General features: G+C 60.0%; 1 protein-coding gene across 4 annotated transcripts; it reads right to left on the bottom strand.

Annotated features, from left to right (window-relative positions):
- Positions 1-1,042: 1,042 nt before the first annotated feature.
- MYO1C (myosin IC) lies at positions 1,043-23,375 on the bottom strand. Of its 4 annotated transcripts, none has more exons than XM_014826864.2 (32): positions 22,648-23,375; positions 15,624-15,779; positions 15,390-15,505; positions 14,667-14,865; positions 14,513-14,593; positions 13,171-13,350; positions 12,991-13,089; positions 12,669-12,782; positions 12,512-12,583; positions 11,983-12,102; positions 11,788-11,870; positions 11,461-11,566; positions 11,289-11,369; positions 10,911-11,002; positions 9,240-9,334; positions 9,115-9,161; positions 8,921-9,001; positions 6,663-6,768; positions 6,438-6,555; positions 5,768-5,881; positions 5,616-5,692; positions 5,201-5,269; positions 5,018-5,102; positions 4,772-4,931; positions 4,401-4,484; positions 3,641-3,734; positions 3,499-3,554; positions 3,217-3,352; positions 3,069-3,139; positions 2,879-2,976; positions 2,705-2,804; positions 1,043-2,268 (listed from the first exon to the last, which is right to left on the bottom strand). In XM_014826864.2, exons 1-32 carry the CDS (start codon positions 22,720-22,722, stop codon positions 2,242-2,244), a joined length of 3,192 nt encoding a protein of 1,063 aa, XP_014682350.1. In that variant the 5' UTR covers positions 22,723-23,375; the 3' UTR covers positions 1,043-2,241. The 4 variants fall into 4 exon arrangements, with proteins under 4 accessions (XP_014682350.1, XP_014682352.1, XP_044601188.1 ...); XM_014826866.3 differs by lacking the exon at positions 22,648-23,375 and adding an exon at positions 21,720-21,857; XM_044745253.2 differs by lacking the exon at positions 22,648-23,375 and adding an exon at positions 18,658-19,157.
- Positions 23,376-23,945: the final 570 nt, after the last annotated feature.

The following is a 23,945-nucleotide window of genomic DNA, read 5'->3' as shown; positions in this document are numbered from 1 at the left end:
AAGCCCTCCATGTGCTGTTGCTTCTGCCCACAGGGCTCTTGCTGCTTGGGAAAACTTTTACTCCTCTGCTGCTGAGTTCTGTGGTTGCAACTTGCAACACTCATTCCCTTTCTTCTGGAGGCAACACTCTGATTTTCTTTTGGGAAGTCGTCTGCCCCAAGTCTTGGTCCTTGTGGTCAGGTGTGGTTCATGCCTCTTGTCTGGGGTGCGGGGGATGGGAGACACATGGCCCAGGCTTGGCAGGCACATATCAGCACACGCTCTTCTCCTTAACTACAATGATCCGGTCAGGGAAGAACACCTCATTCCAGCTGGCCCACTGAGGATTGGCTCAGAGACTTCCGAATTACTGGGAAAAGGACACTTTCTTTCTGCCTCTGATGCTAAACTCATAGAATGAAAGCCTGGAGCTGCTGGTGGCTGTTGCTGCCACCACACCACGAGGAGAGAACTCGCCCGAGAACAAAGCCACCACAGAGGAAGGCTGAGCCACGAGATGGTTCCAGATACATTCCTAACAATGTTGTTGGAGCGCCTGGAAGCAGCCCTACCCTGGGACGGTTGGGTTGCTAATGCTAATCAATGCCCTTTTCTGCCCAAGCCAGATTGGATTGGGTTTGTCACTTGCAACAGAATTTGGAGACTAGCCTTTGAGGCCCACCTCAAATGGCATCTTCTCTGTGAAGTGTTTGCAACCCCTCACCCCGACCTGAGTCAGTCTCCCGTCAGTGTGCCCCTTCGGGCCTGCACTTCCTGCACTGGGCCGCATTTCTGCCTGGCAGCCCTGCCTGCTGGGCTGAGGACCACATGGGTAGGCACTGAGTGTGACGCTGCTTCCCCCCGGCCCACAGCACTGGGCCAGGCTGAGCAGCCCTTCGGTAGACAGTCAATGAAAGAGCAAGGCCACGTTGCAGATACTGGTCACTTCCCCCATGGAGGGAGCCCAGCCTCTTCTGGGGACGAGGCAAAAACCGTAATACAAGACCCCTGGTTACCTTCTAGGGATCTCCTCCCTTTGCTAACATTCACAAGGGGACCAATGTTGGCAAACACATATTGCTTTATTTAGTGTTCCTCTGGATCGCAGAAGTGTCAGCAGGGGGCTGAGACCCACAAGAGGGCAGAGGCAGCTGGGCAGCCCCCAGGCCCTCTGGGGAGGTGTGGGGGGAAGCAGCAGATAGAGGTGATGCCCCTGCAGCTCCTCCCAACGCCAGCCCCTTCCCCAGGCTCCCAGGACAGGGAGGGGGTCAAGGGCTAGGAAAGGCCCTACATTTTTGAATTGGGGCCAAAGTAAGTGGGCAGGGTGTCTGTCATTCTAAGGCATGGACTCAGGCAGGAGTGCTCCTCCCACCTGGTGGCCCCCAGGGGTGATTGCTGGTCAGGGAACCACATGCACCCTTAAGACATGAGCCTGCTTCATGGGGCCCCCTGTCCCTGGGAGAGGCAGTGAGGTGTGCTGAGGACAGGGCTGCAGCCCCAACCTGCTGAAGGCAGGGAAAGTCCCTACCCGTCTTTGGGCCCCTGTCTCCCATTATGTCACACCAGGAGGCTGGACCAGATGATCGCTCAGAGTCTTCCAGATTCTATGGTCTAAGACTCCGTCTCCCACTCCAGGGTGCCCTCAGGCTGGATGATGATATTGAAAGGGCATTTTTAAGGCAGCAAGAAGGGGGCAGGCAAAGGTGGTCTCAGCCCCCAAGGAGATGTCGGAGTGGGCTGCAAAGGGTACAGGTGGGCTGGCAGGCAGACAGACAGACAAGGTGCCAAGGGAACAAGGAGGAGGGGTGCCTGGGCAGGGAAGAGGGCACCAGGGCCCAGACCGCCCAACCTCTCAGCTACATTCCCTGCCCTGCTGGAGTCAGGGAAAAGACATCCAGTGTGTCTTGGGTTGGGAAAATGGCTTTTTTAAAAAACAGTTTCCTATAAAGCGTCAAAAAATCTCAGAGAAAACCTCAGCAAAAGTTCCCTTCTTTCAGATATTTGGCGTTGGCAGTGGGGCTGGCATGGCTGCCTCTGGCCCCGGCTTTCCTATTGCTGTGGCCCGGCCTGGCCCACTCCTGGGGCAGCTCCCTGGCCCCGCTGCCCCTCAAGAGAGGAGTGAGCAGGGGACAGGAGTTTGTCGGTGGGCTTCAAGGTGTCCCTGGGTCCCTGTCTGGAAGCTCGAGTCTTTGGTAACTGGGAAGGGGAGGAGGGGACAAGCAAAGCATTGGGAGGTGGGAGAGGGTCCAGTGGGCGCCTTCATCACCGAGAGTTCAGCCGTGGGGCCACCTGTGGGGAGGAGCCCAGTGGGTGAGGGGGAAGCGGACGGAGGCGCTTTGGGCACTGTGTTCATGGGTTAGATACACATAGCAGCAGTTGGGGGTCTAGGGGCCTCGATCAGGACACTGTGACCCTACTCCCATAAGAGCCCCTGTTCTGGCCAGAGAGGGCCTCACCTCCTACCAGCACTCCCCCAAGTCCCTAGGTCTTCCCCACCTCCCCATGCTGCCAGCTTTATGACTCTGTCCTGCAGGGGCTCAAATGGCCCCTCTCTCCGGCCCTCAGTGGGCAATGGGATGAAGGGGGTGGTATGATACCCTCTGGACTGAGACCCATGGGTGAGGTGCCCAGGCTCTGCCGAGGAAGCCTTGGCCACCAGCGGCTCCGCCCTAGCCCTCGGGCTGTCAGCAGGGAAGCGGGGTGCTGCCTGCCAAGCCCCACTCACCACAGCCAGGTGCCCGTTCTTGGCCTTGGTGATAAGCAGCTCCGAGCCAGGTGTGAAGTCAATAGTGCCATCCCTGCCGGGGCCCCCTGCAAATGTGATGCTGGAGGGAAGGGGGTGCATGAGGACTGCCCGCGTGTGCACGCGCGGCCCACTCCCCACCCCTAACCACCTCACCTGCCCTGGTTGATGTTGATGTTGTTCACACGGTCGGCGCTGAGGGCCACCTTGGTCAGTGTCTCAATCACGTGGTCACTCTGCAGCACCACATCCCCCTGGGGGCCCAGACACAGGGAGGGATCAGGCTCTGCCCAGAGGTAGAGAACTCCCCCGAGCCCCACCCACCCGCCAGGCCCCACATGGGCACCTTCTGCTTATTGTCCTCACGCTGCACATGCAGCACAAAGAGGCTGTCGCTCAGGCTGCTGACGGAGATTCCTGAGGGGGAAAGGCTGAGGTCAGGGATCAAGAGTCAGAGTAGGGCTCTCCCTCTGCAGCCCTGGAGCCCAGCTCACCAGTCAGGTTGGCGTAATCAATCCTCTGCTTGACTTTGGCATCCTCCACGATGACCACAGCGTTGGGCGTCAGCAGCAGCTGCCGGGAGCGGGGCTTGTAGCCCTTTCGGTCATATTTGACTACAGGCACTGCATACTGGGGACAGAGCGGGCAGTGAGGGGCAGAGGAGGGGCTGAGGGGGCTCCAGGGGTAAGCCCCTCTCCCTCTGCCCAGGCCCTGAGTCCCATCCAGCCCTTGGCAGCAGAACTGTGCTGGACTAAGGGCTGCAGGCAGGGTCTCACCTGGATGGGCTCAGAGCCAAGGGCCTGCAGCACTTTGGGGCTGATCTCGTCTGTACCTGCAACCCAGATGGGGACAGGGAAGTCAGAGGAGGAGACTAGGATGGAGATGGAAGGTTTGAGCTCTGGAAAGTCAGGGGCTCACCAAGCCGTGTGCTGATGAAGAGCCTGGGGACACTCTGTGGGTAATTGTCCTTCTTGCCCTTGAAGATCTCACTAGCCACGGCTTTTTGCTGCAGCTGAGGAGACAAGGACGGGGGTTGGGGTGCGGACCAAGTGAGGGTGCAGCCGGCCTCAGGAACTGAGACAGCCTCTCTCACCCTCTCTCTGGCCCCAGCACCGGGAGGCTGAGCCTGGCCACTCTCACTTCCATTAGCCCCTCCTCTTCCTTACCCCCTGTCCCCACCAACTAAGGCAGAGAGTTCCCCAGAAGCATCATGACAGCATTGTCAAGATCCAGGCCCAACTGTGGAAATAATTCCCCACCATATCAGGCCCTGGAGCCCCCAAGAAGCTGGCTGAGTGCTAATTCTCAAAACTCCTACAGACTATCTGAGCTGGGTGGGTCCTTTAGCATCATGCAATACTGAGTTGACAAATACAAGGCACATGGGCCCCCAAGGTCTGTGTCTGGAACCATGGCAGACATTACCAATGGATCGGAGTAAAGCTGCAGGTTTGCGGCACAGGGCTCTGGACAGCCTCTGTCCAGTGGAGACAGCCCAGGAGATAAACTCTATTTGCCACCCAAAATATACTCCAGCCTCTGCTTCGTACATGAAGCCAAATGGGGGCTGGGATCCATTTGAAGTAACATTATAAGCCAAGGCTAAAGTGCTGCCCTGGGCCAGCACTCTTGGTGTGGTGCCCATGGCTAGTCCACGCCCGCCTCCTCGCCACCATACCTGCTGCTTCCACTCTGGGCTGATGCCCCGGCAGTACTTCCACACCATGTTCTTCATGCACAACTCCCGGAGGAGCTCCGACGCCTGTGGGCACGAGGCAAGGAGGTCAGGAACCTAGACAGCTGGCTCCCTTCTCTCTGAAGACAACAGGCACGTACCCGCCGCCAGGTCTTTGCCTAAGCGACAACACCTCAACCTGGACAACCCTTCCATTCCTGAGCCATTTGTCTCAACAAAATTCATCCTCCATGGCCCAGCTCCAGTTCCCTTCCCCAGGGAAGCCCTCCTGACTGCTCCTCTGGCCATATGATTATTAAGCCCCTCCAATGAGCACTTCTGGGTCCCTAAGTCAGCTGGAAGGGCCCACAGACCTCACGCAGGGCAGGTGGGGGTGTGGGCCAGGAAGTATCCAGGACATTCCGGGGCAGCTGTCGCCGTAGGTTGAGCAAAAAAGAGGTGCGCACGTGGTCCAGGAAGAAGGCGTTCTCGGGGCAACGGGGTGCGTGGCGCAGGATGAAGCCGCGGATGAACCTGGGGTTGGGGGACCCGACAGGGATGGGGTGAGAAGCCTGGCAAAGGACCCCCCTACACACCCCTCATGGCGTTCCCGTGCTCACCGCCGGATGGTCTGTGCTGCCCACTTCCTCTTGGCTGCCTTCCTCCGGCCCAGCGTTCCACGCCACCACGACTGGATGCAGATGGCTGCGAACACCACGGACGGCTGACCTCTATCTCCTCACCGTGGTGGCCCACCCTAGCCCCAGACCCTGCCCCTCCTGAAGACCCTTGGGCCCCCGAACCTGACTGCTTCACCCGGAGGAATTTCTGCCGCCAGTGATAGCCCCTCCAGGCAGCTTGGATCTTCGTGGCTGTAGTCGGGAAAGAAAGAAAATTGGCCAGAGCTGAGGGGGCCTGGCACTCTCAGAGCTCACTGAGTGGGCATGAACAAGGGGGCAGTTGAATGAGCCATCGGCGAGAGGACAAATAAGTGAAGGGAGAGTAAATGAAAGCGAGTAGGAGAGGGCAAAGGAACGCGGGAACATGTTCGGAGTTTGTCCCCAGGGGCAGGACAGATGGCGGTCGTCAGAGCTGGTAGGAGGACGGCGGCTGAATGTGGGCGAGGTGGACTTCCTGGAGAGGGAGCCCAGTGCAGCGATTTCTTTCCTGCTCCCCAGAACGGACCCAGTGGGACAGGAAGGGTGGGGCGTCTCTCACCCAGGCTCTGCCTCCGGACCTCCAGGGCGTCCTCTGTGGCAAACAGGGTCTTGGGGAAGCGGATGAAGATCTTGGTCCTGGGGGGACAGGAGTGATCAGCCCCTGCTGGCCGCCTGCATGCTCCCGAAACACCAGGCATGGGCACCACTCACCTGCCCATCTTGTACTCTTCTGGCTTGTAGCCGAGGTGCCTGACCAGCACGGCCACCCCATCCTGGGGCCGTCCTGCCCATGAAGGCCATGTCTCTGGGCACAGCGACTTGTACCTGGGGATAGGAGGAGCAGAAATGCACCCAGCCCCCACCCTAACCCTTCTCTGGGGGCCCAAACCAGCTTTCCTGGGCACCTGCTGGGTGCTCCCACTGACTCGCGGCCCTCAGAAAGCCTGGGAGGTCACGCTGTCACTACCCCGTTTTAAAGATAAGGAAACTGAGGCATTCTCATGTGCCTAAGACCATGGGGCTAGAAAGTGGCAGAGTTGGAATTCACACCTGATTGACACCCCAGACTCCTAAGTCAGGATAACCACAAAGCTGCTCTGCCCTTTCTGAGCTGATGGGAAACTCCGTCCTCCTCATAGGCTTGTACCATCTCCTCTGGTGACAGGCATGTGGATGCATGCCTCATGCACCCTGACCAGGTGCTCTCTGAGGGCAGGGCCCTGGGAGGTTGACATTAGGGCTGTAGCATGGAGGGGTCCCTGACCTGGGTCTCCCAACAGCTCAGAAACTGGCCGGGAATCGCCACCCTCCCTCCCAGGATCTAGGAGGCTCCTACCCTGCTGCCCCCTTTCCCTGGAGCTGAGCCAGGCCCCGCCCCCACCTCTGCAGGAAAACCTCGTATTTGCGGCGATAGGCGAAGCCGGCTCTGCGCACGCGCAGGTTCTCCATCAGCCCCAGGTACTTCACCTGGTGCCGGATCAGCACTTCATCAAAGCGGCCTGGAGGACGGATAACAGGGTGGTCAGCGAGCTTTCACGGATAGATGGCCTGGCGCCTCTGTAGGGGAGGCCTGGCCCCCACAGGCCATGGGGCAGGAGGCGCCTACCGGGCTGTTTGGCATCATTGGGCTTGATGCAGCGGACGTAGGCCGGCTCCTTAGACTTCAGGATCTCCACCAGCTGCAGGAGGCTCATCTTGAACTGGGTGGCGACCTGGGCAGCCGAGGAGAATGGAAGTTTGGCCGGAGCTGGGCTGAGGCTGCTGATCCTTGCAGCCGCCCCTTTCTGGGGCAAAGGAGTGCCAGTTCCCACTGCTACCCCCTACCCTGCTTGGGCCCTTACTTCCTCCCTCACAATAGAGGAAGGGGCCAGACTATGTCTACCCACATCCCCCTGGCTGGGCTAGAGACGGCAGCTGAGGAATCTCACTCCCATCTAAACATCCTGCTCGGGTCTCCTTGCAACCTCAGTCCTACATCTCCCTTTGACAACCACTCTTTCTGTCTAGAATCTCAGGGCCACGTTCCTAAACGATGCGTCCTCCACCTACGGGTTCAACCATTATCCCTGTACACGGCTCTGCAGGACCTGCAAGGATCTCAGGCCAGCGGGAGAAGCAGACTCCTCGGCAAAGACTTGCAATCCAGTGCGACCCCATTAACGACGTGGCATATGTCTGGGGGTTCTGGGAACACCAAAAAGGGGCAACTAATCCAGTCTGTGGGGTAGGGGACATCAGGAAAGGCCTGGAAATGACCCTTTAGCTGAGATTTAAAGGATAAGTAGGAGATGGCCAGAAGGCAGAGAGGAGAGGAGGGCATTCAGGCAGAGGGGCAGCCTGAGCAGAGGCCTGATGTGCAGAGGGAGCTGCAAGCAGTGCAAGGATCCAGGCGGGGAGTAAAGAGAGAGACAGAGAAGCAGGCAGAGGCAGTATCACGGCAGGACTCGAGAGTCACATTAGGGAGACTGAATTTTATCCTGAGGGAAATAGGGAGCCAAAGAGGATGTGGGGTGAGGGAATGACAGGGACAGATCTTCATCTTGGACTATCTCTACAGCAGATGTGTGGAGGACAGTTGGCAAGGACACATGGGAAGCCAGGAGCCCAGGGGGGAGGCTGGCTGACTCAGAGGACTGAAGTGGAGCAGTGGCTGGGGGAAGGGCCGAGGGGAAGGAGCTGAGAAGTATTCAGGCAGCAGAAATGGGTGAGACCCAGTGGTTGTGTGGATGAGGAGACGGGGGAGACTGAAGAGTCAGGGATGCTGCCCAGGTTTCTGACCTGCAGGACTGGGTGGAGGGTGATCCCTGTCCTGAGTTAGGGACACAGAAGCAGGCCTGGGGGACCTGGTAACCGAGGACTCATTATAGACCAGTGGAGTCCGGTGCCCGGAGGCCACTTGGAGATCAATGGGTACATGATTCTGCGGCCTGCTGGAGAGGCCTGGACAGGAGTGGATGTGTCCTCACGGGAGGATGTGGGCGATACTGAGGCTGGGAGGATGAGAGTCCTCAGGGAGCGGGGTGGGGTGGGGAGCAGACGGAAGGGTCCCAGGGAGTCAGGCCCTGGGCCACATGCTGCCTCCAGGCCCTCCCTTCCAACACGGCTCAGCCACTGAGACAGGCAGCACTCTGGCTTCTCCCTCCCCACTGCCCTCCCTCCTCCTGGGACTGCCCTGGCCCTGTCCCTTCCTGGCCACACCCCTGCCCAGTTCCCTGGAGCTCTCCCTGCATTTCACGCCACTGGGCACATCTGCCTTTCCCAGCCTCTCTCCTCCATAATGTCACATTCCTGTTGACCTCTGGTCTTTTGTGGACTGTGTGTCTGTGTTGGGCCCTCTCACTGCCTGCAGTGCTCTCCCACAGGTCTATCTGACAAGCACCTACTCATTCCCAAGTTATCTCAGATGGTTCCTCCTCCAGGAAGCCTTCCCGGACCCCCTCACCCCTTCTCCTCCCTCAGGCAATTTGCTGCTCCCTATTCTGTTTCCAAAGCACTCTGTGCACATTTCTATGAGAGCACCCATTTGTTTTTCGATCCTGAGTGCCTAGCAATGTCTACTACAAATGTCTGCCGAGGGGGTGAATGCCTGTAAGTGCCCACACAAACACACACACATATGGACGTGCGCACAGACACAGGTGCACACACACGGGTCCACACTTAGAGACAGGTGCACACACAGGCACACACACAGAAGTAGGCACAGACGCGCCCACAGGCAGCCTCCTAGACCCACACAGATGTGCACACAGGCACCAACAAATACAGGAACTCACACGCACACTGCCAACTCCCAGGCTCACGCAGGCACTCGTCCACGCCCTCGTGCACACACACGCCCCCTCAGGTCCCACGCCTCCACACCGTCTCTGGCCGCTTCTTGTCACTGAGCTCGCTCCGGTCGAAGCACTGGCTCATAATGGGATTCTCCGAGCTGCACATGGTCTGTGAGGGCAGAGCAGGGGGTCAAGGTGGGAGCACAGGGCAGGCAGGACAGGTTCCTGGAGCAGAGGTCATTCAGGGCCCAAACCTGGAGCCCTCCCCCCAGTCCTCCTCACCTCCTTCAGGTTCCGGAAGAGAAGGTCATTGTTTTTATCCAGAAACCCTGGGAGGGAGAGCGGATGCGAGGTGAGGGAAAGTCCCTCTCCTCACCACGGTGGGGACCCAGCCCCAGCATCCTCACCGGTCACGCTGTAGGTCACCTCCCCCGCGTAGTGCAGAAGGCGGAACTCCCCTCGGCCCAGGGATTTCCTGGTCCGCTGATCGGCCAGCTTGTGCCTGGGAGTGACAGGGAGAGGAAAGTACAGATTGCTGGCCCGAGCTGTGCCCCCTGCCTGTTGAAGAGACTCAGAAAGAAGCCAAGCATCCAGTAAGGAGCAGCGTCCTCAGGGCCCCCACAGCCCCTGTGCCGGGTGGTGACAGGGCCAGGCCATCAGCCTCCCTGCACAGAGGCGGCTACTGAGGCTTAGGGAGGCCAACAGCCTTGCCCAGGGTCACACGGTGCCAGGCCCGGGATCTGGGCCTGTGCACAGCCAGGGCACGCTGAATGGAGGGTGACATTCATTGCCTGTGGCTGCTGCACGACTGCTCAGTGGGTTGAGGGCTGCCCACTGCATTTTAAGAATGGAATCTGCCCCGAGAGATCACTCAAGTCTTAAGCATGTTTTATACCCTTTAGCCTATTTTCTACTTTTAAGAACTATTCCAAGCAACTAACCAGAGATGCAGGCAGCGATTTAAGACACAAAGATATCTGTGGCAGCCCTGTCATCCCAGCAGAAACCTGGAGGCTCCCAGGGACCCCTGGAGGCAGCGGAGTATCTGCGTTAGAGTCATCAGAGGAAGTGTTTTGAGGAAATTTTTCTGTTTGATGATACAGGAAAGTACTCAGGATGTAACATTATCCTGAGCCTTATGCACAATAAATTCTCAACTATTAAAAAAAATGTATAGAAAAAGGCAGGAAGGAAATGCCTTGAATTGTTAACAGTGATGACCTCTGGGTGACAGGATTACAAGTGGCTTTTGCATACATTCCAAGTTTTCCCTAATGAGCAACGTTATTTTTACAATCAGAAAAAGGGTTTTTTTTTTTAAACATTTTATTTTTCCTTTTTCTCCCAAAGCTCCCTGGTACATAGTTGTGTATTTTTTGTTGTGGGTCCCGCTAGTTGTGGCATGTGGGACGCCACCTCATCGTGGCCTGATGAGCGGTGCCATGTCCGCGCCCAGGATTTGAACCGGTGAAACCCTGGGCCACCGCAGCAGAGCGCGTGAACTTAGCCACTCAGCCACGGGGCCAGCCCCAGAAAAAGGTTTTTAATATGCTATTAAGCAAAAAATGCTCAGGACCTTGGCATTCGCAGCCCCAGGACTGAGTCTCAGCTCTGCAGCTGACTAGATGTGTGACCACCTTGGGCAAATGACTTCGCCTCTTTGAGCCTCAGTAAAATGGAGAAAGCACCCCGAACGCCTCCTTAAGGCGTGGGCTCAGGTTAAAGAAGATGTGCAGAAAATACGCAAGGCAGAGCTGGGCCGGGGTGGGGGGGCGGGAGGGCGGTTTGCTTCTTTTCTCCCACTCCCCATGTTGGGGGGATTCCTCAAATAAAAAGCAATTTCCAAATAAGGAAGCTAAAAAAAAATCTTAGCAAGTTTCATTCTCAAAAAAGAATAAAGAGGAAGCCACGCTCCTAGCTTCTGCCTTTGTGGATGCACCACGAGCTGGGCTTTGTGCTCCTGTCCTTAACTGAGCACCTCCCCTGGTCATCTCCTCGTGGCTGCTGTTTTACGTTCGCGGGGGATGCTCTGCCTCAAGAGAGCCCCCGCCCCTAAGTGAGCCCTGCACCCCACTCACGTGAGCAAGTGCGGATGATGCTTGACGGTGTCCTCCAACTTCTCCAGGAAGGTCAGATCCGTGGCCTCCCCAGGGCGGAGACACTCCTCATCCTGGGGGAGGTGGCAGAGGGTGAAGCATGTATCGGGGGAGGGGCTGGAGAGCACAGGAGATTGAGGGGCACCGTGCCGGGAGGCACAGACACAGGGGAAAGGGGCAGATCATAGGAATCCTCCTAGAGACAGCTTCTAGACCCAGCCAGCACCTCACCCCGCGTGCCATGCACGGCCCTGCCCCTGCTCAGCCTCAAACTCTGGCCCTCTATGGACAGGCCTGGAGAGAAGGGGAAGTGGGTGACGTCCTTCACAACACAAGGCCTTGGAGGAGCAGAGGACTCACCAAAATGGAGATGATGCCCTTGAACTTCTCCTCCACCAGGTCACAGATGATCTTGTTGTTGAAATACTGGACAGGCTCCCACTGAGGGGTAAAGGGAAGGAAGGCATCACCCTGGGGTCGTGTGGTCCTGGGGGACCTGTGGTCCGGGGGACACCCGCGGGCTTGCACTTACCGCGATGCCCTCGGCCTCATATTCCTCCTGTTCCGACTTGAGGGTGAGCTCGATGAAGAGCTGCTGCAGCTTCTCGTTGCAGTAATTGATGCAGAACTGCTCAAAGCTATGAGGTAGACAGAAGAGGCCCCAGTTCTCAAGGGCGACACGGGACCAGGAGTAGGTGAGAGGTGACACGAGGCCCCAGACCAGCTGAGGCAAGAAACACAGAGCAGCACCCAGGGTGGCTGGGGGAATCACTGGCATGAAGGAGAGGCAGGAGCACAGAGAGAGGGACTAGGACAGAGCAGACAGGAAGAGAGACAGGAGGGCAACGGGGGCACTGACCTGTTGTGCTGAAACACTTCGAAGCCATAAATGTCCAGGAGCCCAAGGACCGTGGTGCTCCGCCAGCTGGGGCTGTCAGCATCCTAGGGGCATTCAACCGAGAGCATGGGCCCCGGTGTCCGCCAGCTCCCGGCCCCAAGCCCCCCTGGACTGCCCTTCCTGCTGCCTTGGAAGCAGCCTGGGCCCAGCCCTCACCTTGGAGGCCAGCGACCTGTTGATCTTCTCGACCAGCCAGGTAAAAGTGCGACTGTACACGGCCTTGGCCAGGGCGTCTCGCGCATATGCAGCCTGTTCCAGGTTCAGTGGGCTCAGGAGCTGCAGGCGCAGGGTGAGACAGGGAGACGAATGCTGCAGACACCTCCCCATCATCCCCCTTTCCGGCTCAGGCCGAACCCCAGGAAACTATGACCACTCTGCCCTCCCTGCTTGGGGGAGAGGGGCATCAGAGGAGGACACAGTGGCCACAGCAGAGGGAAGGTGGTAGAGGAAGAAGCCTCATTCCTAGAGGTGGAAGTCTTGGTTCCAGCCTGACTCCATCACCCTCTTCCTGTGTGACCTTTGGCCAGCTCCCTGTGCCTCTCTGAGCCACCTGCCGTATGTCCTTCCTGCATTGCTGAGAGGACCAGCTGAGCAGACCAGGGGAAGGAGGAATGGTGGGAGCAGGGGCTGCCTTGGAACACCTGTACCCCTCACCCCACCTCCAGAGGCAAAGGCTTGGCCTCACCTCTTCTCCCTTGGCGATGATCTTCCTGTGTGTCAGGGCTTCCCGCAATGTTGAGCCTTCCACACCAAGGAGCTGCCAAGGGAGGGGGTGGGCATGGTGAAGGTGCACCCCACTCGCATCAGCCGCTCTGCCCCCCACCGCTGCTCGCCCTGCTCACCCTGGTCAGATACTTGAGCTGGTTCTCGGTGGTGACCTGAGCATTGCTCTCCTCGTCGGCAGCAAAGTGGATATTGCCCAAATGCAGGACACTGGCCACAATGCTCAGCAGGTCCTGGGGGAACAGGCAAGGGGCAGGTGGGAGTCACAGGAGGGGCTGAGAGCCCCATGAGGACAACCAGTGGATGGTCAGATGGAGCAGAGAATAGGTGGTAACGCGTTTGAGAGGAGAAGGGGGCTAGAAGTGGAAATAGGCTGGAAAAGTGAACCAAGAATTTGAGGGGTAACGGGAAGAAAGGGAGGGTGCCCAGCAGAGGGCTCACCTCCACTTCATCCTCAGTGAAGTCGATGACCGTCAGAGCCTTCCTGACGACCTTCCAGTCATTCTTGTCATTGATGGAGGAGACTTTGGCACACTGGCCCTGGAGGAAGGGCAGAGCTGGGTTACCCGCCCTGGTGCTGTGCTCCCTGGGTGGTACCTGCCCTGCCTGCCAGCCACTCACCTTCACCAGGTACAGGTAGCTCTGGGGGTTGCGTTCCAAGCCCAGCCTGCGCAGCATCTCCTCCTCGCCCCCCTCCAGCAGCTGGTAAAAGATGTGGAAGTTCCTCTCCCCATGATTCTGGTGCACCACGCGGGACTTCTCCAGGAGGTAACTGAGAATGTGGCCACCCACGGGGGCACCCTGTGGGCAGGGCAGGACGTGGTGACTGCTCAGGGGGACTGGGGAATGGAGCCCCTCTTCCCCTCCCTCCCCTGCACTCCTGGGCTCAATTCCAGCTCTGCCACTAGCTACAAGGGCTCAGGCCAGTCACCCACCCTGGCCTCAGTTTCTTCCTCTAAGAAATGAGGACATTCAGCCCTGTCTACTCCATAGCTCCACTTGGCTGTCCGACAGGCATCTTGGACTCAACAGGCCTGAAACGGACCTCCTGCTCGCCCCCTCCCCGGACGAGCTCCTCTCTTCCCGGCTTGGTCAATGGTTACCCCACCCTTCTAGGTACGCAGGCCAAGAAGTTTGCAGTCCTCCTGGAAGCCCATTTCCCCACACCTCTCGTCCAATCAGATAGCCAGTCCTGCTGCCTTAACCTTCAAAACATGGAGAATCCAAGCACTGCTCAGCACCTCCACTGCTGCCAACCTTCCCAGCCACTGTCATCTGTCACCTAGATTTAATCATCATCAGCTTCCTAACTAGTTTCCCTGCTCGGCCTGGTTCTCCTACCATCTAGTCTCAACAAAGCAGCCAGAGCGACATTTTTAAGAGGAAAGTCAGATCATGACATGATCCTGTCCTGAACCCTCCAATGGCCCCCCTTTCACTCAGAGTTTTTAAAAAAAAGTTATAAAGACCCAAAAGGGTCTAAACCATCCGTCCTCCTCTCCTATTCCTTGACCCTTGCTCTCTTCTCCAGCCACTCTGGCTTCCCTGCTGTCCTTGAACACCCCAAGCACCCTCCCACCTCAGGGCCTTTGCACTGACCATCCCCTCTGGCTGAACTCTCTCCCATGGTATCTGTACAGCTTGCTCCCTATCTCCATCAAGCCTTTACCAAAATGCCACCCTCTCAGTGAGGCCTACCCTATCTGCCTTATTCAAAACAGCAACTGTCCCCACCCCTTAACTCATTTTATTTTTTGCCATGATACTTGTGTCACCTAAATTACCTTTGTCTGCTTATCTCCCTGGAGGTAGGATTTTTGTTTCACTGCTGTACCACCAGCACCTGGAACAGTGCCTGGCACACTGTAGGCGCTCAATAAATATTTGCTGGTGCCAAGGCCCTGGCCAGTGGGCACCAGCTGAATGGGAATCCCACCCCCTGGCCCTGACACACCCACCGTACCTTGAAGTCAAACTGCACGTCCATGTATTTCCCAAACCTGCTGGAGTTATCGTTCCGGAGGGTCTTGGCATTCCCGAAGGCCTAGGAATGGACGGAGGCATGAGGGACACTCTCTCCCTGCTCCCCCCACCCCTCAGATGTTGCGGCCCCTCACCTCCAGCACAGGGTTGCTCTGCAGCAGCCGGTCACGCACAGCACCCCCCCGCTCGGGGGCTGGGCAGGTCTCTGCATAGAACTGTAGCAGCCGCTTGGTGGCCTCTGTCTTGCCTGCCCCGCTCTCCCCAGAGATCATCACTGCCTGGTCCCGGCGCTCCGTGCGCAGTGCCCGGTACACAGTGTCGGCCACTGCAAACCTGGGGCAGAGGCTCGTCAGGAGCGCAGGAGGCCAGGGGCCAGGCGACTGCAGGTGGTGGGAGTCCCACAGGGAGGACTTGGGGGGCCTCTCTCATATCTGGTTGGAGTTCCCTTGTGGGTGGGAGTTGGGTGTACCCTTGAGGATGGGAATTGGGGGGCCTTCAAGGCTGCGGGTCAAGGGAGACCCTTCGCAGTTGAGGATGGGGGTCACTTTCAGATGGAGGACTGAGGGCATCACTCACAGGTGGGGGTATTACAGGTCATTCAGGTGCAAGGTGGGGTCCCTCAGAGGTGGGATCAGAGGGTCACTAAGGTCGGGAGAGTTGGGGGACTAAGTCATGGGTGTGAGTGGGGGTGGGGCTGGGGAGGTCCTGCCCACAGGGAGTTGAGACACTCATCTCAGGTGGGGACTGTTGGATTCTTCACAGATATGAAGAATGATTCATCCCAAGTGGGAGGTCGGGGATCATTTCAGAGTGAGGGTCAGGCAGGGTCATCTCAGATAGAGATGGGGGTCACTCACAGGTGGGGTGGCACCTCATAGAAGCTGACGCCACGGTAACGCTCCATGTGCTGGCGGCTGTAGATCTGGAGGTCCCGGTAGGGGTTGACAGAGACTAGGACAGGGCCAATGTAGGTCTGGGGGTCGAGGGAGAAAGGTCAGAATTTTCTCCCAGAGGCCCCTGATGCCTCTTTCCCACTCAGCCTTGCATCTGTGCTCCCCAGCACCCCCTCTGTCTTCCCACTTGGGCCTCACGTAAATGAGGTTCTCCCGGAACCGACGCCGCAGGTTCTCGATGAAGGCAGCCTCGCTGGTGAAGTTCTCCAGCAGCACGAAATCCTGTACCCCTACCCGGTCACGGGCGGTTAGGGCACTCTCCATGGTCACTCGCACCCCGTCACTGCCCAGGGCCTGCGGGGAAGGGGCCACAGGAGAGGGTCAGAGCCAGCAGGGTAGGGTAAGGCCACTTCTCCCCCTCCACCACAGCCTGCAGGACTGAGGGGGCAACCGGGGGCACATGGACAGAGGCCTGGACACAGGACGCAGAGAACATCCAGGAGACAGACCATGCTGGGTACAGCAGGCCTGGGTCACAGGAAGCCCGCGCCTGGAACACTGAGGACACGGGTCACACAGAAGAAGACCACGTGGGGCACATGGGACCTGGACATAGGACACTGAGACCCAGAGGACATGGGGGCAAGGCCACTGAATCCAGGGAGGTGTTGGTTTTGTGTAGAGAAAGGGGGCGGTTATGAGAAGGAACTCCCTGGAATAATAGAAAGAAAGCTCTGTTGACCTTGGACAAATCCCCTCTTCTCTCTGGGTTGCTTCCTCCTCAAGGAGGAGGAGTTGAGTTAGACTAGGTGACCTCAGGTCCCTTAGCTCTGGGCCATGTGTGACAGGTACTTTAGAGGACAAATGGCTCAAAGTGAATTCTGCGTGCAGGGTGGGACCATCTCTCCCACTTCAACCACCAACATCTCCAGGGAGAGAGTGTCAGGGACCAAGCAAGAGGCCACCCCCAGGCCCTAGGAGAGGGATTCCCCCAGAGGGCCTCTTCTCCCAGCTGGGCTCAACACCCACCCCAGAAGGGGGGGCCTCTCGCCCATAACTGGACCACGCCCTGCCCTCCAGCTGCTGGGCTCCCCAGAGCCCTCCTCCACCCAGAGCCCTGAGAAGCCTCCAGGGAGTGGGGGTTTACCGCGGAAAGCCCAGCTGCCTCTGAGCCCATCAGAGGGTGAGGAGAGGAACGGGCTCAACAAGGCCCTCACCCCACACCACACTCCTGGGAGGGAGTCTGGGGGCTCCAAGAAACCCACACCAAGAATGTGAAGGGTCAAACAGCAAGGTGGTGGTGGTCAGAGGGGGTGTAGACCCCAAAGAGGCCACTAGGTCTCCTCCAACCACAGACCACCCAGAACGCTAGCGCTGGGCACCCCTCCGGCTCTGGCCAGGGGCCTGCCTCTCCCAGGCCTGTCTCTCACCTGCCTCCCCCCGACCCGCCCCCGCAATCCTGCCCGCAGCTGCTGCCAAATCTGGCCGAAGCCCCCGCCGCCTTGCCCTCTGGGTGACGAGCCTCTGTGCTCTCAGCCCTCCGCGGGGGCTACTCGCCCGGCCCCGGGTCCGAGCGCCCCGCGGCCCTCCCTGCCTCTGCCTCCTCCCCCTGCAACTTTCCGGGACGTTTTTCCACCCGAAATTCCTGGGCCGCACCCGCTTCCTGGAGGGGCCGAGGCGGCGCCGCGAGGCAGGGAGAGACGCCCAGGACCCCTCGCCCTGCCCGCCACCCCCGCTCACCGACGCCCGGTAGCGCATCCTGCCCGGCTGGCCTGGCGCCCTGCTCCGCTGCCCGCGCTCTCGGCCCCGGGCTCGGCGGCGGCGGCGGCGGCGGCGGCGGCGGCGTCAGCGAGGGAGGGGCCGGCCCGCCCCCCGCACCGCCCCCTCCGCGGGCCGCCGACGCGCGGGACTCCCCAGCCGCCTCCGCCCCCCTCCGGGCTGGCGCTCCGGGGTCCCTCTGCAGCCGGTGGGGGTGGGGTAGGATCTAGGGGGGGATCTCGGGGCGGGGTTGGAGACAGGGATGGGGGGCGGGGTAGGGGCAGGGCACCCCGCCGGGCAGGGGCTCCTCCTGAGTCAGGTTTTCCAGGAGGGACGTTGTTGGTTCCAGGGTGGAGCCCGGAACCCGCTCGGCCGCCGCGTCTACACGGACCTAGAACTCACTTCCGGGCTTGTGTCTACACTACGCACCAGGCTAGGCGCGGGACGAGGGCCGAAGCCCGTGGGTCTCCGAGGAAGCAGGATTTCCCTCCCCCCTCATCCAACCTCGAGTCCCGGGAAAGTTAAAAATAGAACGAAATGTCCAAATACGGCCTGCGCGCCCGAGCGGGAGGAGCCTCTGTGTGGGACACTGTCTACTCCCAAACACTCTCTGGGGGGTGGGCCCGCGTCCTTAATTTTAGGTTCCCGCGTCACCACAGAGCGCGCGCCCCAGCGACAAGGACAGCCACAGGGCGCCTTTGCCTACGGAGGTCTCAGTTTCCCCTCTGGGAAATCCACTTCCGACTTCCAGCATTCAGGGCCAATACTTTTCTTGCCTATCCCGGACACCTCAACTAGGGCCTCTGTGCCCTAGGGGCGCCTCACCGCTCTCTCTTCTCTGGAGGGTGTCTCCCTCTCCTGTCCCTCAGGATCCCTCCGTACTCTGCCCAGGACACCCTTCCTCTCAGCAGCCTCACCCTCGCTGGGCTATTGGGAGGCACCAGCTTCGGGGGCAAACTAGCTCAGATCCCACCGCTGGTGGGGGCGGTGACGGCTAGTGCTTACAAAAGGTTGGGCTGTTTCTTACAAGCTGTGTGACTGCTAGCAAGTCGCTTAACGTCTCGGAGCCTCTTCATCCTTAAAATGAGGCTAATACCCGCCTAAAAGGGTTGTTGAGAAGGCTAAGATAAAGCACTAAATCACCTCCAGGCCGTCAATAAACATCACTTCCCTCTCTAGGCCAGACATTCATTCTACACATGCCGGGGCAGACGGGTCACACTTCTTATCTAGCGGGGAAAGCCCCTCAGGTGTGTCTGTCAGTTGCAAAGCGCTCTCAAGAGCTTTACCTGTCCCCAGCAGACAGATAAGGAACCTGAGGCGCAGTGCGGCCGACACCGACTTGTCCTAGGAGGGAAAAGGCAGAGCCGGGATCCAAAGCCCCAGCGCGCCCCGCCCTCGGACCCGGGCTCCCCGGGGAGGGGGCGAGGCTGCGGCAGGTGCGGGCTGCAGCCTCGTGGGGAAGGCTCATTACCTCGAGAACAACAGCCTGGCCGGAGCCACGGCCCGGGGGACCCGCGGGGGGGCGCCAGCTGGGAGACGGGGCCCTCCGGAGGGGGCGAGGGCATGGGTGCCGCCGCGCGCAGCTGGGAGATGGCTGGGAGCGGAGAGTGGCTATTGGACGCCACCGGCAGAGGCAGGCTCAGGGCGTAAGGGGGCGCCCTCCGCGGTGCCCCCAGGTTTAAAAGTCTGCAGGAGGAGGGAACGGGGAGGGACTCGGTCTGCAGCGCACGCACCCGCGTCGGGGGTGCCTTAGAAGACCCGGGGAGGGAGCCCCCCCAGCAGCGCGGCTCCCTGCGGGAAGGCGGCCGGGAGGGGAGGAGCTGGAGGGCGGGGCGGAGCCGCCCGCCGCCGAGTCAAGCGGCTGGAATGAGGGGAATCCGCGTGCGGAGGGGTCCGGCCGGCCAGTCCGCCGCCCCGAGCCGCGGCGCCGCATTCCCGGGATGCCCGCTGGCGCCCCCGCGGCCGCCGCCCGGCAGCGGAAGGAGGGGGAGTCTCCGCTGCTGGGCGGGCCCGAGGGCTAGCCACCGCCCGGGCCACAGCCCCGGGCCACCCCCAGCGGCCCGCCCCTCCTCCCTGGACGGAAGCGCGAGCCGGGGAGAGGGGGTAGGGAGGCGGGGACCCGAGGGTGAGCGACGCTGCGACGAAGGCGGCAGCCCCAGGCGCTTCCTGTATTCTGAGCGCTCTTATAGTGCTCCCTTCAATGCCCCCAGCCAAGCCCACGAGGTCTGTATTATTATTCCCCTTCTGCAGACGGGGAAACTGAGACTGAGCAGGGGAATGACTTAAGATCGCAGGACTAGTAAAAGGAGGGGTGGGATTGGAACCGGGCACTCTAGCACTCACTCCTCCTGCAGGGCTGCCCTGAGGGAGGGAGGCCCGCCTAGACCTGGCGGATTTCCGATTTCCATGAGGGTTGACACACTACCCTGCCAGGCTGTGACCTTCCTGAGTGGCCCCGTGACTGCAGTGCCCTGTACACAACCCTGTCCATGTTGTGTGACTGCTGACAACTAGGCCTTAGGAGTAGCAGTTGGGAGTGGGCCACGGCCTTTGGGCCCCAGCATGTCCCTGGACCTAGGGGCAAGCTGCAGACTGGGGTGGCGCCAAGGCCCCTGAGTGACCCAGGACTTAAGTTCCTAAGGCTGCCTCTGGGTCTCCTCCCACATAGGGAGGTGTCTGCAGTAAATGCAGGGATGGAGCAGGTCCAGCAGCCCTGGCTCATCCAGGGCCCTTCACCTAGTGTGGGCCAGGTGACCCCAAGCCTGATGTCTGGAGGAGAGGGGAGGGCAGTGGGGAGCCTCAGACTTTCCCCCAGCCTAGGGCCACGCAGGTCTGGAGAGGTGTTCTGAAGACCCCCAGATGGCTGCTGTGAGCTGACTTCCACGGAGGCAGCCTCCTGGCTTGTTGGGGCAGCAGAAAGAACCCTAGCCTCTCTCACCCGCAGTGCAGTGCTGGGCATAGAGGAGGTGCTCAATTTATATTTATCGAACGTATCTTAGGTCTAGGCCCAGGCTGCCCCACCAAAGACTGTTCCAGACTCAAGGGAACTGTTGGAGGGGGGAATGAGGAGGAAAGGTGGAGCCTTAGGGGCTCGACCTAATTGCTCATAGGGCCCTAGTCAGGGGCTGTACACTCTAGCTCCAGAGCCATGGGCCTTTGGCCTGCTAGACACTTCTGCCTGGGGGTCCAGCAGAAGTAAACAGAGCACCTTGCCCCCTAACCTAACCTTCTTGTTCAATATTCTGTAGGTGGAGAGAAGGGAGGCACCTCCAGCCAGTCATCACCTGGCATGCAAAGGCCTGCCCTCTTCCCTCCACTCCTCACACCGAGGAGGCACCACCTGCCAAAACCTCCCCTCTGCTCCTCCATCACCGCTCTGCTCCTGGACCAGGCAGCAGCCTCCCGGCCCTGCCTTCCTCCTTCCCATTTTCCCACAGCAGCCTGTGGTATTTACAAACGCAAATCTGATCAATTAACGTCTCACGTTAATAGAGTGAAGGTTTATAGGGCACCAGTCCATGTGCCAAGCCTGTACTTGACACCCACTGCTTCTTGCCAGGCCCCTGCATATAGTCCTCTGTCCTCAGTTTACCCCACTGCTCCAGCCTTCCTGTGTGACCACGGGAGTGGCCCTCTCCTGTCCCTTCTCTCCTCATGCCTCCCTCACCACCACACACAGCCAGGAGAAGCTGCTCCTGCCCCTGCCACCAGGCACACGTGGCTCTTTAAGCTTCTTGCCTTTGCATCTGCAGCTTCCTTGGCCTGGCACACCCTGCCCCCTCCCCACCTGACTGACTCTTAGTCATCCTTAAAGACTCAGCTCAGGTATCACCTCCTCCAGAACCCCTTCCTGACTACCCCCAACCTCCTTATCACATTAGGCTCCAATCGCCCGTTTCCTTGTCAGTCTCTACCAGGAACCTGCTCCCGCCTGGGGCGGACACCCAGCCCGGCACACAACGGGGGCTCAAAAACCCCTCGTGGATGCCTTGTACGAATGAATGAATCACAGAGCCCCGGGAGTGTGAGCAGGAGGCCGGAGCACGCCGGGAGCTGCATAAAGCCGTAGGCCAGCCATTCATTCTCTCATTCAAGCTCGTAGCCCCCCATCTGCCACACTCACATGCGCCTTGGTGCGCAGAGGCCCCCAGTGCTGCGGGGCTCGAGGGGCGGAGAACGGGAAGGGGCGGGGCCCGGGCGGCTTCTCCGGAACCCAGAGACACAGCCAGGCTGGTACAGGGGCCCGGAGGGAGCGCAGGGTGCCTGGGTACTGGGACCCCAGCCGCTCCTTCCCGCGCTCACGTTACCCGCAAGTAATCTTCAGTCTCCACCACGCCGAGTCCTGGGGCCACCGGGTCCTGGGACCCCGTACCGGCCAGGGCGAGCTGACCCTCGGCCCCAGCGACCCCCGGTAGCTCGGGGCCTGGCTCGGCGGCGGGCCCCCTGCCCTTTCCCTTCATCCCGCCCTCCAGCGGAGGCCTCCTGGGGCCACGCGGCTGCTGCCCGCCCGGCACCCTGGCCCCGAGTACCCACCGGCTCGGTTCTCCGGGTGCGCGGGCGGGGGCCAGGCTGGGCGGCGTGGCCGGCTCCTCAGTCCGCGGCCCTGGCACGCTCTCCCCGCCCAGGGCCCGCCCGGGGCCGGGCCGCTGCCTGTCGTCATCCCGGGCAGGGCCCAGGCCCCGGCGCGCGCGCGCGCGCACCCTCCGGCCCCGCCCCGCCCCGGCGGCCCTGGCCCTGGCCCCGGCCCGCGTCCGCGGAGACTTGGTGCCGCACACTCCGCAATCAGCTCCTAAGACGAGGCACGTCACTGTCACACACATACACACGCGCGCGCGCACCCTCCTCCTGCCGAAGACCCGGCCCACTCACTGCAGTGCTGGGTGGGTGGGCGCAACTGATGGGTTTCTCTCGCTCCTCATCCTAGGGCCCTTTTGCATCCTCAGAGCAAACCTGACCCTCCCTGCATGCCCGGCCAGGTCAGTTCTCGCCCATTTGTGACTACCTCTCTCCGTTTGTCCCCCACCCCAAGCCCCAGCTCCCCAGCCCCTGCACGCTCCTACTCTGAGTTGGTCAGTCCCTGTTCTTTGGGCCAGACGTGGAAAGGCGAGGCATTAACTGAGCCTGTAGTATGCTCCTGGAGCTTTACAAGCACTAGTCCTTTGACCTCAGAGCAGCCCTGTCACCTGGGTGTTGTTTTGCACAGTTCAGAGCCCACTGAGGATCAGGGAACCGGAGAAGAAGGGATTTAAACTCAGATTCCTGCCCTGAGAAACCTTCTCCTAGTGGTACTTAAACCCGTACCCCTTCCTATCCAGTCTGTTCCTGTCCCGCCAAAGATCAGAACTCTCCCTCCCCTCCCCCACTGCTCACCACTTTCCCAAGGGGTTCGCTTGAGAAGGGGCTGCTGGGCCCTATGGAGACACTGCCACCCTTCCTCCCAGCCCAGAGCATCCCAGCTTACAAGTTTGCAGGGCCTGTGGGGATGAACCACGCGGATGATCTCCCCGGTGGGTATCAGCTCCACTTGCAGCGCCATTCCGCCTGTGGATAGCCAGCGTGCTGAGCACTGGGGCCTCTGAGCAAAAGCCTGCCTGTCTGCCCACTGGCTCCTGCTGCTCCTGGAGCCAGGAATCTGGTCTCACGCTGGGATGGCCACTTGGTTCAGCTTCAACTCCAGCCCCAGGGGATGTGTCTGGTCCAGCTCCTCAGGACACAGCTGGAGCAGCCCAGGTCTGATTGGGAGGCCTCTTGGCCCAGTGGGTTGGGGCAGGAAGAGGAGGGGCTGAGGGATGGAGGAAATGCCTGTTGTCCCAGGTAACCAGAGGAGCTGATGCAGTGCAGCTACTATGGGGGACCCTGAGCTCCAGGTCAAAGGGTAGGAGGCCTTTCCCCCCAGCAGCTCCATGGCCTGCCTCTCTCGCTGCCCACTCACTGGTGACAACTGGAGAGCACAGTGACCACTCCCCAAACCAGAACGCACATCCTGCCCTAAGCCAAAAGGAACCATCAACAGGCACTGCCCCCCCTGCATGTCCCCCCAGCCTGCCTGCCTCCCACAGTAGCAGGTGAGCCCCTTGAGTTTGAGAGGCCAGGGCTGTTGGGGGCTGGCCATGTTAGGCAGAGGGGTTTGGCTGGAGAGGCAGGAGGACTCTGTGTGGAGGCCCCTGTCCCACCCTCCTCTGGAGCCTCAGATGCTTGGGAGGTTGGTCCCTGGTTTCTTCCTTGGCTGTGGACAGCCTTAGCCCTGTTTGCTTCTTGCTTTTCCATAGTACCCTCACGTGCCCTCCACCCCAAATGTTCCTGTTTTTCTGTTTTAATTGTTGCTAAATCACAGCTGACACTTTCCTGGCCTGGGACTGAGCCCTTGAGTCTCCAGCCATTCCTTATAGGAAGTGAGAAGGGGGAAGTGAATGAGGGAAAGCGATCTTTCCAGAGGGAGACACTGGCATGGGAGGGGCAGAGGCCAGTGGGCTTACGCTGGCCTTGACAGCCCCCTGGCAGGGCAGGCACCTTCCCCCAGGCACCCTTTCCTTCCCTCCCCACGGCTTCCCCCGCCCAGGAAAGGCCAGCAAAGCTTCCTTCCTTCCTCCGGGAAGCACATCTATCCAGGGCAGGCTCATCCCCGGCAGCCACACAATGGCCCTTATCAGCCTCGGAGCCAGGCGCAGAGACCCAGCTCACACTGAGTCTCACATATTTCCTGTTTCCACCCAGTGGGTCAGGGCTGGGCCCAGAGCGGCCATATCCTGACTGGGGCCA

Source organism: Equus asinus, chromosome 13, assembly GCF_041296235.1.
Source record: "Equus asinus isolate D_3611 breed Donkey chromosome 13, EquAss-T2T_v2, whole genome shotgun sequence".
Classification (NCBI taxonomy): domain Eukaryota; kingdom Metazoa; phylum Chordata; class Mammalia; order Perissodactyla; family Equidae; genus Equus; species Equus asinus.
Note: the sequence above shows the minus strand (reverse complement) of the source record. Positions and strands in the feature narration are given on the sequence as shown.